The following is a 17390-nucleotide window of genomic DNA, read 5'->3' on the forward strand; positions in this document are numbered from 1 at the left end:
TCTGAATCTCATCAGCTCTCCCTGATTCCCACCCCAACCAGTTTTATCATCAGCAAACCTGTACCGGACTAGCCCCATTCAGGAGCGTCACTGACCATCTCTGAAGATGAGCTAATAGCAGTGGTGGCCAGCATGCCACTGCCACTACCTACCAGCTTGTTTTGAGTTCCGGGCCCTAATAACACCTTCACATCTCACATCCTGTGTGCTCTGCCCTTCTCTTTCCATTGCCACAGCTCCTCGCTGGATCCCAAGCTTAGGATGAGGTACCTGAGCTTCTAGGTTGGTACCAGAAGCTAGATGGGGTACCAGCTCTTAAGCTCCTCTACATCCCCTCATGGGGTAGTACACAGCTAGCAGCATCTCCTTCAGACCCACAACCTGAGGCTCAGCTTCCAACTCCTGGTAAATTTTGAAGGCTTCCACTAAGTAATGCCAGCCCTCTCCTCACTTAGAGCTTTCCTATGGTAAGTTACCTTCTGTTCTCTTGTTTTCTTTATCCCTGCAAGGCAGACTCCTCCAGAGAAGAAAAAATTTCCAGGAAAAGGGACGTTTGGGCTAGCTAAATAGTCCCAAGGATTCTAGCCTTTTAAACAGAAGCATTTTGGGGTATTAATTATATTCTCAAAGAGTAGAATATTCTCAAATGCCTCTAAAAATGCCATTGCATGGAAAATGTAGTCAAATTGAAAATAATGAAAATATACCTTATCTAACAAGTTTAAAATAAAGAGACACGGAGTTCCCATCGTAGTTCAGCGGTTAACCAACCCAACTAGCATCCATGAGGATGCGGGTTCGATCCCTGGCCTTGCTCAGTGGGTTAAGGATCCGGCGTTGCCGTGAGCTGTGATGTAGGTCACAGACAGGCTCAGATCTCGAGTTGCTGTGGCTGTGGTGTAGGCTGGCAGCTGAAGCTCCAATTGGACCCCTAGCCTGGGAACCTCTATATGCCGTGGGTGCGGCCAAAAAAAAAAAAAAAAAAAAACAAAAAAGACAAAAAAATGAAAAGACTTTTCATCTTGGTGGAAGCTCAATAGAAACTTCTTCACTAGGTATTTTACTGTGCAGCACTGCTGATACCTGAGATGCGGAGGTCTCTAAGCTCAGTGGCCTCAGACCACTATACTGTTCAGTTTCCAGCATCTACCTTCTGTGTTTTGGGGTTATATTGTTAGGCTGTCACTTGAAATTTCTTAAGCTGTTAGTCTAATTTGCTTATAGTCTTTACCATGCTTTCTGATTTCATAAAATCTCAAGTGGATGGAACCTCAATTGTTGCTAATCTGCTGTGCTTGGAAAGCAGGTAAAAATGCACGTGTACTTAAGAGTGAACAGGAAAAGGGGCAGCGGTGCGCTCCCACGACAGCAGGCTTTGTGACAATAGTGTTGGGTCCTTTTAGCTCCCTGCCTGGGAGTTCCTGACTCCATCCAGGTAAGTGTATTACCTCTCCCAGGAAATACACGTAAGCTTCCACTTCTAAAACCCACTTGCTTCCATTGCCTTTAAGAATCTCCAAGTTCATCTTTGTAACACTTCCACCTACACATGATCACAAAGCCCATCCTTTCCTCATTCTCTTAGGAAGTTTGTCTACAAATGATCACGCACGTATGTTTTTAGGTTGTGCTTTCATTTTGGAGGCTTGTTCTTGATCAGTTTTATACTTTAATAACTTCCTGCTTTGGATGAAATATAGCTCTTTCATTCTTTTGCCCTGTCCCTACCAAACCTACCTTCCTCTATCATTTTATTACAATTTTAGGTTAACTCAATATTTTTATGACGGAGTTCCTGTTGTGGCCCAGTGGTAATGAACTCGGCTAGTATCCATGAGGATGCAGGTTTGATCCCTGGCCTGGCTCTATGGGTTAAGGATCTGATGATGCCATAAGCTGTGATGTAGGTTGCAGACATGGCTTGGATCACACACTGCTGTGGCTGGTGGGGTAGGCAGGCAGCTACAGCTCCAATTTGACCCTTAGCCTGCGGACTTCCATATGCCCCAGGTGCAAACTTAAAAACACAAATATATATGTATTCACACACATACACATCATTCACTGTATATTGTTCACTGCAGAGCCAACTAATGAATTAGGATTACATTTCCCTTCTTGTTAAAGTTTGTCTTGGAACTAATAACTGTTCTTTTTTCATTTGCTTAATTTTATAAGTATTTTGATTTTTTTAGAAGTCTCAGAACTGTACTATTTTTGTATTCTGTTTGGAACCCCCTAGTATTGTCTTCTAAATGACCAAGCACATCAGATAAACTTTCAGTTCCAACCCCACACTCTCTGGTCCCAGCTGTCAGGAGAAAGGGACCAGCGGGCCACTGGAGACTAAGCAGAGATTTACCTAATCCCATTTTCAGCCCTGTGTCTCACCCTGGCCCATCACCACGCCCGGTGTCTCCAAGGCCTTAACATTCATAGTTCCACTTTTCAGAGTATACTTCCACTCTGCTGCCTTGCCTGAGGGTGCTCATTGGCTGCTTAGGGTGGGGAGGGTTTCTGGGGCTCCAGCCACTTCACCAGCTTTGAACCAATTCTTTGCTTCTCACACTTGATTCATACTTCACTTCCTCTTGACCCCGTGTCTCCAACCATTGAGTCTTTGAGGCTCTTCTACAGGATGAATTGGGGTTTTTTTGCACTTTTAGTTATCAATACTCTATCCACTTTTTTTTTTTTTTTTTTTTTACTTTTAAGGCTGTACCTGCAGAATATGGAAGTTCCCAGGCTAGGGGCCCAATCGGAGCTACAGCTGCCGGCCACAGCCACACAGGATCTGAGCTGCATCTGCGACCTACACCCCAGCTCACGCAACGCCGGATCCCCAACCCACTGAGCAAGGCCGGGGATCAAACCTGCAACCTCATGGTTCCTAGCTGGATTAGTCTCTGTTGTGCCACAATGGGAACTCCTCCATCCACTTTTCATCTCCCAAGTTATCATACCTTCTCGTCCACTGATGTCTTTGCTACCAATCTTTGTAGTTATCCTTGTGGGTTTATACCATCTTTATTCCTTTCCTCTTATTTTAGCGGGGCTTTCTTAATCTGTTTGGAGTCTCTGGTTATTTTTTTATTTTATTTTATTTATTTATTTTTGTCATTTCTTGGGCCGCTCCCACAGCATATGGAGATTCCCAGGCTAGGGGTCCAATTGGAGCTGCAGCCACCGGCCTACGCCAGAGCCACAGCAATGCAGGATCCAGGGGATCCAAGCCATGTCTGCGACCTACACCACAGCTCACGGCAATGCCAGATCCTTAACCCTCTGAGCAAGGTCAGGGATCGAATCCGCAACCTCATGGTTCCTAGTCGGATTCGTTAACCACTGAGCCACAACAGGAACTCCATCTGGTAATTTTTTTTTTTAAGTAGATTAAAATAGATCTAAGTTTACAGGGATATAGGAGATTGGCCCGTTAGCTGTTGGTGGAAATTTAATTCCACATCTGGTATTGAGGTCACAACTTAAATGCCTATAAGAACCTGGAACATAGCAACAACTGGGTGAAGTAAGACCAGGTGGGGACTGAGGCCAACCGGAGCACCCAGAACTATCTGAAGGACACAGCAGTGACTCAGCTCCAACTGAACATGGCAATTCAGACCTAACACTGCCAGCTCTTCAAGTCTTTCTAGGAAAACCAGTCCATGGGAGTTCCCATCGTGGCGCAGCGTAAACAAATCCGACTAGGAACCATGAGGTTGCAGGTTTGATCCCTGGCCTTGCTCAGTGGGTCGCGGATCCCGCCTTGCCGTGAGCTGTGGTATAGGTTGCAGATGCGGCTTGGATCTGGCGTTGCTGTGGCTGTGACGTAGGTCAGCAGCAACAGCTCCAATTAGACCCCTAGCCTGGGAACCTCCATATGCCACGGGAGCAGCCCTAAAAAGGACAAAAAAGACAAAAAAAAAAAAAAGGACAAAAACAGAAAACCAGTCCTTGGCTTGCAGTTGCATCTCCTGACATTCAGATATTGGCGACTACAGCTGGCCATCTGCCTCTCCTATGGCCTGCTCTCCCGCCCTCATCCTGGCCATCAGAAGCCTTTCCTGATGCACAAATACTTACCTAAAGTAACCGCAGCCTCATCTTCTTGGCATTCTTCTTCGTCACTTATTAATATCTCTACTGCATTATGAAGTTGTATGTTGTATTGTGTTTATCTTACTCGAATGTTAGCATCGTGTTCTTTTTTCACTGCTACTGAATGAATGAAACATTCCTTTAAAATGACACAGACCACAGACTGAGCACTGTATGTGCGTCATATGCTAGAAGCTGTGATTACTCTTCCAAAGCCTCTCAACTATCACTCATGATCTCTTCTCTGAGTGGACTTACACAACCATCTTGAACTTGTCAGAGCCCTTTGGGCTTTTAGATATACTGGTACATGCTTCAGTTTTCCAACTAGAAGATATGTATCTTGGGAGTTGGAGCTATATTCTGCTCTTTCTTAGTGCTTTACCCTCAGTGGGCATTTAATAAATAGTCTAGTTTTCTCAGGCATATCAGTCAGTAAAACAAATAGGCATTGAGATGTGTATGACATTATGGTAAGCATTGGAAAAGAGTATTAAAATGTGTTTGATTTTAACAGATGTGCAGTTTGAATTTTGACAAATGATTTCTGATGCTCTGGCACCTTGCTCTGGTCGCCTCTCAAGGACAGCAGTGTCCTTTGGGTAATAGGCCTTGATGGCTGACCTAACACCAAGTCAGCAAAGGGCCTGCACCTTTACGCCAGGAAAGGCTTTTGTGACTTGTGTCAAAGAAATCTGCTAATACAAACATGGCTCTATACAAACAACTGTTAACAGGAAAAAGGAACTCTCCTGCTTGAGGCAGGTGTTTTAATGAAGGAGATTAGTGCAGTTAAAATTCTTTCTATGGGTACCCAGGGACTTCGATTTCATCCTACGTGAACCATCACTGATCCAAAACCAGTTAAACACAACCAGTGCAGGTGTGTTTTCCTGTCCAACTTGCCCCTGTAATTATTTCAACATGGGATTAAGACTGAGGGGACAACACTACCATACCAAGGGAACTTCCTACATTCGCAGCTACCAGTGTTGGGTGGAACCGTCACTTAGAGCGAGCTAGGCCAGCCCACTTTTCCTTTTGGGCATTGCAATCAGCTCTGACGGGGACAGAATGGTGGGTCAGTAGGGCTGCGGCAAACCTAGCCGATTCTAGACATGTGAGAGTGACCAGGTTTCCTCCACTGGATTGGTCCTTACCCTCCTCCACACCCAGCGTGCACCTGGCTCACAGCAGACGCTCAATGACCATCTCCTGACAATGGGTGTTCTCTCATACCCTTTCTAGTCCTAAGATGTCACTTGGTCCCTTTTCTGGGGCCAGGATAGGACTAGAGTAAAGCTGATGCACACACTATCCTCGGGTATCAACAAGACAGGCCTTGACATGAAACAGTAGGGAAATGAAGTCCTTCACGCATTTGTTATAACATCTCCTCCATGCCCCAGGCTGACCAGCCAGCCGAGTTGGGAATGTTTATAGCAATCTTGATTTAAATCAAGATTTTAATTTATCCTTACAGACTTCATGGTGGACAGGTCAGTTAGTAAGCCCTATATAATGTTTGCTAAATTAGTAAAATATCAAACTAAGTTTGTTTTTTTGTTTTTCATTTTAGGGCCACAGGTGCGGCATATGAAAGTTCCCAGGCTAGGGGTCGAATCAGAGCCAGAGCTACCAGCCTACACCGCAGCCATAACAACGTGGGATCCGAACCACATCTGTGACCTACACTGCAGCTCACGGCAACGCCGGATCCTTAACCCACCAAGTGAGGCCAGGGATCAAACCCACATCCTCCTGGATACTAGTCAGATTCGTTTCCACTGTGCCACAATGGAAACTCCCTCAAACTAAGATTTTAATGGCCTATAGGGCCAAATGAGAAAGGAGGAAGGTGCCTTGGCTGGCATGTCGTACTCCAGCGTCTTACCCACTCCCGCCACTCATCCATCCGTGACATCCACTTCTTGGCTTTAGCTCGAACCTGACTCCAGGGCAGCAGAGCCATCATTTAAGAGTCTTCTGGGCCTCCCCTATAGGCAGCAAGTCTAAAATGAAACTTACTGTTTCCTCTCTACCCACAATGATACCTTCTAGCATTCAGTTCCTCTAATACTTACAGCTAGTTGTAATTGGTTTGGTGACCGCATGGGTACTTACCTATGTTGTGGCACAGAGTCCTGTCTGGTGGGGAGAAGAGAAGTGTGAGGATTTAAGTCTAACAAGTGCTCCGTGAGCATGAAGAGGGAGCACCCCTCCACCCTGCATCAGGGCATCACAGAGGAGGGGGGCATGAGTTTTCACACTGCCTTGGGTATTCTCCTACCTAAGGCCCTCAACCATAAGGGCCCTCAGGGCAGACTCCTTCTCTTACATGCTTACTTCCTAGCATGGCACTGGGCACACGGCAGCTAGCAAACACTTGGTAACACGGAGGTCAAGGAATCACTGACCCATGTGTCACAGAGCAGGCCACGGGCGACGCAGCCTGTCCCCCGGGTGCCAGGCAGCCCCTCTGCCTGCACACCAGGCTTCTCTCTTGGTGCAGCTCTGGCCTGAGGCGGTTTATATGCAGTAGAAGGTCTCACTTTTCTAAACTCTCTGGAAGCTTTTCCCCACTGAACTGAATACAGAGGTGAGTTCCACCAACCGGTTCCGGTTGTGAAACGCAGACACTCCTGCTACATCTGCACGTCGTTACCAACACAAAACACCTCGTATTTGCCCGATTCTACTCAAAGTCCTTAATATATAAGTTGTGCATTTAACCTTACAATGAGCCTGTATGGTGGGCCCTGTGGTTCCTCCACTTTACAGAGAAGGGAAAGGAGGCAGGAGAGGTTCGGTGATTGCCCAAGGTCACGGAAGGGAGATGTCGGTGCTCCAGGACCTGTGCTCTCTGCCCCTGCACTCATCCTTCCACTCTGAAAGGCGGTCCTATCACATCCATCTTTTACTCTTTAGGATGCACAAGTCAGGGCGTCTGCAAAACCCAAGAACAGCGTTCACCAAGCGACCGAAAGGAGAGGGAGCTGCCATTTATTTAGCTCTGCTCCCTCGAATCCAACACCAAGCTGATCTCTAAACAAGCATCAAAACCCGAGGCCCATTAACATCACGATGCGCTTCGAGAAGGTGAGCGCTGTGATGATGTACAATTACACGCTAATAACCCAATGCCCGGGAGCCCCGTAAAACAACTGCAAAGGCCCAGGATCATCACGGTATGCAAATGCACGAGGAAAATCATTACCCACTTTGTCCCCTTCGTTTTGGTGGGTTTAACATGAGAAGAATAATCCACGCTACAAGACGAGATTTCATTTTACAGCCGTAGTAACCAAGTACATAAAAGCTTGAATCTGTCCCAATAGCTTCTAAAAGATTTCTCCCATAGTGTCAGAGGCAAAAATAATGAAATCTTGCAAATGTACAGTTAATAGGACTCTGGTGGACACTAACCTCAAAAATGCATGGTCTATAAGACATTAAAGGCTTGATTTTAGTTTCTGCACTGTTCCTGTTAATAACAATGTCTAATTAAAACATCTGTAAAATACTGATAGTTTTAATTTTACATAAAATTTCCAAAACAACTGTTACACAGTATAATAGGTATCTGCAATGAATAGGTTATTAATGGAAATATTATTTTAAATTAAAATCAGGTTCTAAATTTAAATTAGTCATCTCTGGCTAATGAAGAGAAAAAGAAGTCACCCGTGCTGGGAATAACACAGTAGCTAATCTAGTTTTCAATAGCCGTTAAAGCATATTCACTCCATCACTTGGGCTAAAGGACAATTTCTCTTGCTGCTTCTGTCCTGTGTTCCACTTGGCACTTCTGATGGATTTCTCAGTTGAACTCGATATTAAAACTACAGCCTAATGCACCCTTCAGTGCAGCTGTAATCGACTTCATTCACAGTCTGAAACCCAACCCCTGCACCTGACCAATGAGGAGACAGCGGTCAAGACTCTGCAGTAGACTCTCCCTCCAGCCCTGCTAACTTGATGAGTATTTTAAGAGGGATGGCACACAATCTCAGCTTTCCCTTTCTCTGGTCTCATCTTTTATGAAGTAAAACAAGAGGGATTATTAGCAAGGCTTAGTGGCTGGCTGCAATTCAATACCTTTCTTTCTGATTACTGTACAATAAAAGAGGGTTAAGTTGTGGCCGTGCCAAGTGGTCCGCGCCTGTCTATGCCGGCAATGAGTTGTTGAGGGACTGAGTCATTGCAGAGGATGGAAAGCTGCATTTCAAGGTGCTTCTGATTCAGGCAGCGATTCACAGTAGATGCTGCAGAATGTGGTCCACGGCATGAGGGAAGCTCTCACAAGTTAAGTAAGGAGGTGGATTAATTTTTGCTTCATCTGCTGCTCGATATTTCCCTGAAATGAAAGTAAAGCCACTGAACAAAGGCGACTGATAGAACAGCAGACTGATGACACCTGTGAGTGCCTGGGCCACCCTTACAATGACAGAACCAGGCGCTCTGCAGCTCCCATAGTGCCTTTTGTCCAGGCTTCGGGATGCGCTGAGGCGATTCAAAGATCACAGTCCACATTTCCCCAGGCCCTCTGGTCTTCCACACAGAGAGGCTCAGGTACTGGGCACCTGAGCACTAAGGCCGCCTTCCCATCTCCTCAGCTGGTGAAACCATTTCTTCCCCCCGCCAGCACTAAAGATAGGAATGGTGATTAAATCAGTGCTGTACAATGAATGCCCAGACCCTGCAGGGCAGAGGCTTGTCAGTGCCAGAGGGTGAGTGGAAACAGCATGAGTTACTGCCAAGCAGGAGCCAAGTGAGCTGGCAAATGAGAGCTCCCAGGGGTGGGAGGGCAGGGGGGAGAGCTGCAGCGCCTGGGCCCGCGGGCAAGCTGTTCACAGGGCACCGAGGAGCGGGCCTGCCACCTAGCTCTTCTGGATCAGGACCCACAACTGAAGTCTAGTGCAGCAGAGGAACCATCCCGCACAGGGTCTCAGCGCTTCCAAAGTAAATCAGAGATGTGTCGCCCCTATTTAAACACCCTTAATGTGTCCCAGGGCCCTTCAAAAAGAACCCCAAATCTCACTGGCCCAGCACCCCTCACCTGAGCACGCACTACCTTCACCAGCTGCAGTCCTTTTGCTGGACACGCCTGCCACTCCCTTTGCCTGGGACATTCTTCCCACCTAACAACCTCCTTCACGCTTCCCATCAGACCCCTTCCCATCCAAACGAAGTCTCCTCCCTGTTATTCTTCCTCTCTCTCTCTCGGCACCCTGTTCTTTGTCTCTACAATATAACATGTGTAATTACATATTTATTTGTTTAATGTTTGTCTCACATCTGAGCCTAAGTTCTCTGAGAGGAGGAACTCTGTTACTGACTAGCACATGATGAACATTCTACAGTATTTTTTTAAAGAACTGATGGAAGGATGGCCGGACGGAAGATGCTTTAGCCCAGGCCTGGGAGAACAAGGCGACAGCCCTGTGGTCTCAGAGCTGCCTCTGCGCTTGCACTCTCTCCTTGCCGTCACTGTTTTCTCTATCTATTCTTCTGCATTTTCTAGTCTTTTCTGTCTGAATTCAGGTTCCCCAACAACACAGCCACTATTTTCTACAAGCCCTTCTGTTTTCTACAACTACCTCTTTAAGAGGCTTTGTCCAGCAGACACCAAGCCTGAAAACCCCCGGTTCCACATCCTTGCACTGTGGTGGTGACGATGCTTCCTGTCCTGACTGGCTGACCGTGAACCCCTACAGGAAAGGAGCCAGCATCAAACGTACAAAGATAACTTACGGTGGCATACTCAAGGCACCTATCCACAGTATGGTCCACACAGCAAACTCTATGCCTAGTTTTTCCTCAAGCTTAAATCCTATGCAGTATAAACTCCTTTGCAAGGTTTCCACTTGGTCTCACAGGTAAGTCAATGACTGGCTTTTGCTATACCACCCACTGCTTGGATCCAGTGGCCCAAGGGCAAATATCTGAAAGTCAGGCTTCTTAGCCATGGAGGTAAAGGCTTGGCAAGTGCTTTTCTTAGTCTGGCCCTGAACGCAGGTTTCTACAAAGTACAAAGCGACACAGTGGCTCAGGTATGTGTGATAGTTTCAGCAACTTGCATTGTGTCTGGCATATGGCAGGTGCTCAATAATGTTGGCTGAGTGAACAAAGCAGGCCACCATCCCTCTCAGGCCTGATTCAGTGTGGCGGTCTGCACTTTTCTGGACCAATAAAACATTCTACAGTATTTTTTTAAAGAACTGATGGAAGGATGGACGGACAGAAGACTGCTTTAGCCCAGTCCAGTGAATGGGGGGAGGATGTAGGAAGCCAAGTTGACAACATCAACAAAGGGCAATCCCATCTCTTCTAGGTGATTGTTTCACATGCTGAACAGAAATTCTGGTTACGGCTAGACAAAAGCCTTTATCAACAAATCATGGAGGAGTTCCCATCGTGGTTCAGTGGTTAACAAATCCAACCAGGATCCATGAGGACGCGGGTTTGATCCCTGGCCTCACTCAGTGGGTTAAGGATCCAGTGTTGCTGTGGCTGTGGCGTTGGCTGGCAGCTATAGCTCCAATTTGACCACTAGCCTGGGAACTTCCATATGCCATGGGTGTGGCCCTAAAAATATAAAATACAATTAAAAAAAAATCACGGAGCAAATATATATTGAGCATCTGTCTGAGAAACAAACTTAACTCAAGACTATAACTGAGTAAGTCCAAATCATCATGGTAATTCCCAACACTGGGAAACGTAGCATTTGTCCACTGCACTGCTTTCAAATTTATCTGTGGAGCCAGCTGCTCTGTACGTTTTCAGGAACGGTGGGCTGGCTTGGGATTTTTTTCTGACCAAAGGTGAACATACAAATGGGCCCGTTTTTATGAGTTGGACTTAGCTACGTGACTAAATTAGACATTTCAGGTTTGAGTGTGTGCAGCTGCTGGCTTCTCTAAGACTAACTGGATGCCCCTGTGACAGGCTGACCACAACCAGTCAGGAAAGAAGGCAGAGCCAATGGGGACCAGTCAGGGGAAGCTGGGCTTAAAAGACACTGGCATAGGACCAGTGTGATGCTTGGTGTAAATCCTTAATTATGCGAGCTAAAGACATGGTCATGGGAACAATGCACAAGGGGAAAAAGTCATCTGAGGATTTCCTAAATGACCAGATCATCAAATGGTGGCTGACGGGAACTTGAAAAATCAAACCCAGGGTGACAACCCACCTGATACTTTGTCCTTTTGCTTCCATCGAAGGGCAGTAATGTTCTTGGAAAGGTGGTGATTATTTTGAGTGAGTAATGTAAAAAAACCGTACACTATTAATTCCAGAATGATGGTGTCACCTCTGCAAGGCTCCAATGGTTCAACCCAGAACCCTGGCCTGAGAAGATTGTTTCTACCTTTTGCTCACACAGGGCTGGCAAATACTTCTTATTCAATTGTACCAGCATCTATGTCTTCTTGTTTTGGTTTTTATTTTTATTTTTTTCCCCTTTTTTGGCCATCCCCTGGCATACGGAGTTCCCAGGCCAGGGATCAGATCTGAGCCATAGTTGACACTTAAACCGGAGCTTCGGCAAAGCCAGATCCCCACCCCACCGTGCTGGGCCGGGGATCCAACCTGCATCCCCGTGTTTCCAAGATGCCACTGATCCCATTGTGCCACATCGGGAACTCCTTGTTTGGGTTTTTAAATTCGAAATAGCATTATGTGACCACATTTTCTTCAACAAACATCATGCTCATGAGTAAATATACTTTTTCTACAAAATTTCCCGGTGGCAGCTCTCCCATGACCTTTATGTGTAAATCCTCCCTTTTATGAACTGCCTACAAGAAAGCCAGGCATATGAGGTCACAGAGCCAACTATGGAACCATTTATCTGCTAATTCATTCATAAACAGCTCGAAGAGGTGAAGGGCCTTGATCAGAGTCTAGGACACTGCCGAGCTGAGAACAAGACTCAGGACACCTAACTGGTCCCCCATCGTCAGGACACTGTATCAGCTGGGTCTTCCCCATTCTGTTCTTTCCCTTTCCTTAAATTTATTTGAAGGACCACACCCAGTTTACCTAATTTGGGTACAGGAAATAGTTACTAAAACACTGTGAAAAGACAAGGAAAAAGTTGTTTTTTTTTTTTTTTTAATGTAAACACTGGAGTTCCTGTTGTGGTGAAGCAGAAACGAAACTGACTAGTATCCACAGGGATGTGGGTTTGATCCCTGGCCTCGCTCAGTGGGTCAGGGGTCCGGCACTGCCATGAGCTGTGGTGTAGGTAGCAGATGCAGCTTGGATCTGGCATTGCCATGGCTGTGGCGTACAGTGGCAGGTGTAGCTCCAATTCAACCCCTAGTCTGGGAACCTCCATATGCCGCAGGTGAGTCCCTAAAAATAAATAAATAAACAAATAAAATATGTAAACATTAACACAAAATATCAGATCACTTATCTAGCTAGTTCCTAAAGATATCAGCTTTATCATCTTCTAGCTGATGCAAAAAGAAGATATTTTTACAGAGCTCCATGACTGTCTTTTGGTCCATTAGTGGTTTGTAGATCCAGAAATCATACAAATGATAACTGTCAACTGTGTATAGTTATCTCTGGGTAAGCCTCCAAACCTCTGAACTCTGATCTGATCTTTCTAGGTTTGAACAGCAAAGGGCTTTCTCACATTGCCTTTTTTTCCCCTGCAATCCTAGGCCCAGTTTATTTTTGCTTTGTGGCAGAAAGTGAATTAAAGGGCCCAGTGGAGAGTTCCTGTTGTGGTTCAGTAGGTTAAGAACCTGACACAGTGTCTGTGAGGATCAAGGTTCAATCCCTGGCCTCCCTCAGTGGATTAAAGATCCAGTGTTGCTGCAGGTTGCAGCAGAGGTCGCAGATGAAGCTCAGATCTGGTGTTGCCATGGCTGTGGTATAGGCCAGCAGCTACATCTCCAATTTGAGCCCTAACCTGGGAATTTCCATATGCCACAGGTGCAGCTGTTAAAAAAAAAAAAAAAAAGTGCCCAGTCAGCTTTGCCATTTCTGCAAAGACTGTTCTTTAAGCAATGTGAGTTCTATAGTTCTGTCTGAAAGAAAGCTCATACAGCAGATACATACCTGTTTTCACTAGGATGCCCAGCATGCCGACATTCTGTGCCCCACCAACATCATCCCTGCAGTCCTAGAAAAGCATAAAGAAGCATTTAGTCCAGGGCTTTCGGGGAGCTTGCCAACAAAACCTACCAAATGATTTTGATTTATTAGGCTGAGATGGCTAACTCTAATCCCATGCTTTTTTGCTTAACATGAAAGAAAGGAGGGTGTAAAAAAGGATAAACCTACATCTAACGGTCTGAGGGAGCACATTGTTTGGAAAGGGAGACATTACAGAAGTCAAGGTGTACAAAAGAGTAATAATCCTAGTAACATTATCCTAGTAAACATAAAAAGCACAGGTATAGTGGCATGTGGAGGTTCCCAGGCTAGGGGTCCAATCGGAGCTACAGCTGCCGGCCTATAGCACAGCCACGGCAACACAGATCCAAGCCACTTTTGCAACCTACACCACAGCTCATGGCAACAGCAGATCCTTAAACCACTAAGCGAGGCCAGGGATTGAACCTGTGTCCTCAAGGATACTAGTTGAGTTCGTTACCGCTGATCCATGACGGGAACTCCCGTTTCCTTTTAGAACAGGTGATGGAAGAAAAAGTATTCTATCATTTGGAAGCTTTTAAGGTGAATGATACAACTGCAGGACAGTGAATGAACCAGGTCCAGAAGACAGCTCTTCTGTTGCTCTTATAATACATTATCCTTACTTTCCATCCAATTGTCCATAACAGGTGGAATCAAGTCAAAGAGAATATTAAACAGATTCTGAGAGTGATACTCACTTCACACTTAGGAATAACAGATCAGCTTGAAAAAGCAGCTCTTTTCTAATTCTTACTCAACATAGGGGTGAACATACTTGGTTAAATGTTAATGACAAGGTAATATATATCCAAGAAGTGGAAGAAACACCAATGAAATCAATGCTGCCATCTCACATCTATAAGCAGGATTCATTCAGGCCACGTCTGAGGAAGTTCTTTTTTCCCTTAAAAATCATATTATTCAACAATAGCCCTAGGAAATTAGCCTCGGAGAGTCAAATCTTCATTCAAGGTCTAACTTAAAACCTTTTCTGGGAGTGACTGTCGTGAGTCAGCGGAAGCAAGTCTGACCAGTATCCACAAGGATGAAGGTTCCAATCCTGGTCTCACTCAGTGGGTTAAGGATCCGGCATTGCTGTGAGCTGTGGTGTAGGTCACAGGCGTGGCTCAGATCCCGAGTTGCTGTGGCTGTAGTGTAGGCCAGTGGCTACAGCTCTGATTGGACCCCTAGCCTGGGAACCTCCATATGCCACGGGTGCTGCCTTAAAAAATTTTTTTAAATTAAAAAAAATAAAAAACCCTTTTCTATTGCAACTAAACTTGCCTTGATGAAGCTGTGGAGATGGGGGAGGGGGAGAGAAGGAAGAAGGGAGGCGAGGAAAAGTGGACAAGGAAAAGGAGGGAAAAAACTATCCTTCTATTGGCTAACAACCCTCCGTGCAGCTGAACACTGCTGCTGCCTGCCCTTGCCGCCTTCCATCCCATCCCAGTACCAGTATCTCCAGGGATAAAGAAGTCTGATGTCTCCAGGCTAAGATAACCACTTTCTCGAACACATATTTGCCTAGGGAAGTCAGCGAAAGGCCAGCCAAGGGGAAAAGGTTACAGAAAAGATGGTTTTTCAAAACAGTGTGGAGTTGAGTGATTATCCGACTGGGTTTTAGGTAAAAGAATAGACAAGTGGAAGATGGAAGCAGGAGGACATGGCACCAGCACAAGTCAAGAAAATAAGGATCTATAGTTGGTTTTGGAGGAGTCCAAGACCTCCAAGTAGAGTCCAGGACCTCTACTTCCAGCTGTGCCACTTGTCCCCTGTGGGAATTCGGGATGGAGCTTACCTCTCTGAGTTTCAGTTCTCAGTGTAAAATGAGAAGGTCTGGACCAGACAATGGTCCCTTCCAGCCTAATATGTTATCATTTAAAACTGAGGTATAGGAGTTCCTGTCATGGCTCAGCGGTAATAAACCCAATTAGTATCCATGAGGACACAGGTTCAATCCCTGGGCTCGCTCAGTGGGTTAAGGATCCTGCATTGCCATGAGTTGTGGTGTAGGTTGCAGACATGGCTTGGATCCATCATTGCTGTGGCTGTGGTGTAGGCTGGCAGCTGCAGCTCCGATTCAAGCCCTAGCTTGGGAACTTCCATTTGCTGCAGGTTCCTAAAACAGACAAATAGAACTGAAATATAATCCTGGCCACCTACTTAGCCCAAGGCAGTGTGCTTTCTAGTCTTTCCCCTTACAGCACACATAGGAGATAATGTTCCCAGTGCACTGGGTAAACTGACAAGGCGCTCACAGCCAAAGGTCACCAGCTAGGGCCTCCTATCACCTGGGTTCAGCCCTGCTGCTCAAAAGCCTGCGGCAATCGATATCTTTAGCTATTGTGGCACACTGACTGGGGAGGTCTTCCATAAAGTATATACTAGGAAAAAATCACTAGTGGCAAAATTCTTTAGGTACAGGTGATCTCTGCATTAAGCGATATTAAAAAAAAAAAAAAAAATCTATGGAGTTCCCATTGTGACTCAGTGGGTTATGAACCCGACTGGTATCCTTGGGGATGCAAATCTGATCCCTGGCCTCACTCAGTGGGTTAAGGACCCAGCGTTGCTGTGGTGTAGGTTGCAGACATGGCTCGGATTCTGTGTTGCTGTGGCTGTGGTGTAGGCTGGCAGCTGCAGCTCCAATTCAACCCCTAGCCTGGGAACTTCCATAACCTGAAAGTGTGGCCCTAAAAAGCCAAAACAAAAAACAAACAAAAAAAAAAAACTAAACTTGTGTTGAAGTTTACTTCAAAAAGATATATAAAGCCTTTAATTGACTTTAAACTGTATGTATCTAATCACAACATGAGGGCTGTCAGAAATAATCAACAATTCAGTACTTTAGAAGAACATCAGTAAACATCTGCTGGAAAGCCTGTCTCATAGCGGCCTCTTATTCCCACCTGATATCGCCAATAACAGAGTCTGCTCGTGTTTCAAAGCAGCGCTTTGCGTTGGCCCTTCCCAGCATGACAGATGAGCTCAGGGCATTTCCTGGGCTCTTCTACTTACATCTCCTATCATGACGGCCTCCTCAGGTTCACAGCCAGCGCCCCGCAACGCTTCCAAAAAGAACGTTTTCTCTGGTTTCCCTACCACTGTGGCTTTGGAGTCTGTGGCATACTCTAAAGCAGTCACAAATGGTCCGGGCCCCAGGGCTAAGCCATCTTTCCTCTTGTAATACCTGGCTTTGTGGATTGCTATCAGAGGCGCCCCATCCAGGAGTAACCTAAAGAGACAAAGAAAATGGAAATTGGCTAAAAGCAAGGCTTTTATGACTGGAAAAGAATGTCAGACTTACAAAGTGCTTTCACTCACACTCACAGAAACAGATAGTTTCTTATTAACTTTTAATGACTTGCTGTCTTCTAATGAATTCGCTAGGAACTGCTGGGAATTACACTCAGTACACTAAAGAAAGGTGATAGATTATTAAATTTGGGATTGCTTCAACCTTTTACCTTTAGTGGTTTCAGACACTTTCCCCAAATCACCAGGGAAAGAGAATTAAGAGAAGTAAAGCTAAATAAGATACTCTAGGGAAGAAGCTTAACTTAATGAGACAAGTTGTTTCAACCTCCCTAATGGTAAGCAGGAGCATGAGTCTTTTGCAATACGATGCAACTGTTGCTGTGGTGACAATTCAGCTAACTCCTAAAATACCTGGATGCCTCTTTCCTCTACTCCAAAATAGAATATTCTTTCTAATTCAGAAAGTTCATAGAGCATTTTACAAATATTTTCTGCCAGGATCTTTCCTCTTCATTCAACCTTTTGATCACTTCCACTGCTACTGTGCAAATTAGGCCTTGCTCAATGGGTTAAGGATCCAGTGTTGCCATGAGCTGCAGTGTAGGTTGCAGACACGGCTTGGATCCCTTGTTGCTATGGCTCTGGCGTAGGCTGGTGGCTACAGCTCAGATTCGACCCCCTAGCCTGGGAACCTCCATATGCCAAGGGAGGGGCCCAAGAAATGTCAAAAAAGACAAAAAAAAAAAAAAAAAGAGTTGTCCTCTAGAGAACCAAACTCTACATATAGCTAAGGAGCCTCATTTGTGACTCAGGCAAACATAACAAAACTAATCCCCACAAACCCACAAACCTCTTAATACCCACCAACC

General features: G+C 45.6%; 1 protein-coding gene and 1 long non-coding RNA gene across 34 annotated transcripts in view; one reads left to right on the plus strand and one right to left on the minus strand.

Annotated features, from left to right (window-relative positions):
- Positions 1 to 1749: 1749 nt before the first annotated feature.
- LOC146406270 (uncharacterized) lies at positions 1750 to 8199 on the plus strand. Its single transcript, XR_014808513.1, has 2 exons — positions 1750 to 1845; positions 4627 to 8199. It is a non-coding gene; the product is annotated as an uncharacterized LOC146406270 (long non-coding RNA).
- HDHD2 (haloacid dehalogenase like hydrolase domain containing 2) overlaps positions 7088 to 17390 on the minus strand; it is a 46753-nt gene continuing 36450 nt past the window's right edge. For 25 of the 33 annotated variants that reach the window (XM_003122291.5, XM_084965277.1, XM_005652474.4 and 22 more), the window contains 3 exons: positions 16282 to 16498; positions 13183 to 13246; positions 7088 to 8458 (listed from right to left, as the gene is read on the minus strand). In XM_003122291.5, the coding sequence (XP_003122339.2) occupies positions 8355 to 8458; positions 13183 to 13246; positions 16282 to 16498 (385 nt within the window). In that variant the 3' untranslated portion in view covers positions 7088 to 8354. Of the gene's footprint in view, positions 8459 to 12205; positions 12308 to 12906; positions 13580 to 14476; positions 16499 to 17390 lie in introns of those variants that run through there. The other 8 variants (XR_014808506.1, XR_014808508.1, XR_014808501.1 and 5 more) reach the window with 7 other exon arrangements.

This window comes from Sus scrofa, chromosome 1 (assembly GCF_054392235.1).
Source record: "Sus scrofa isolate SSC_HxYL_T2T_F1_AM1 chromosome 1, Sscrofa_HxYL_maternal_Yorkshire_Landrace_v2.0, whole genome shotgun sequence".
NCBI classification, from domain to species: Eukaryota; Metazoa; Chordata; class Mammalia; order Artiodactyla; family Suidae; genus Sus; species Sus scrofa.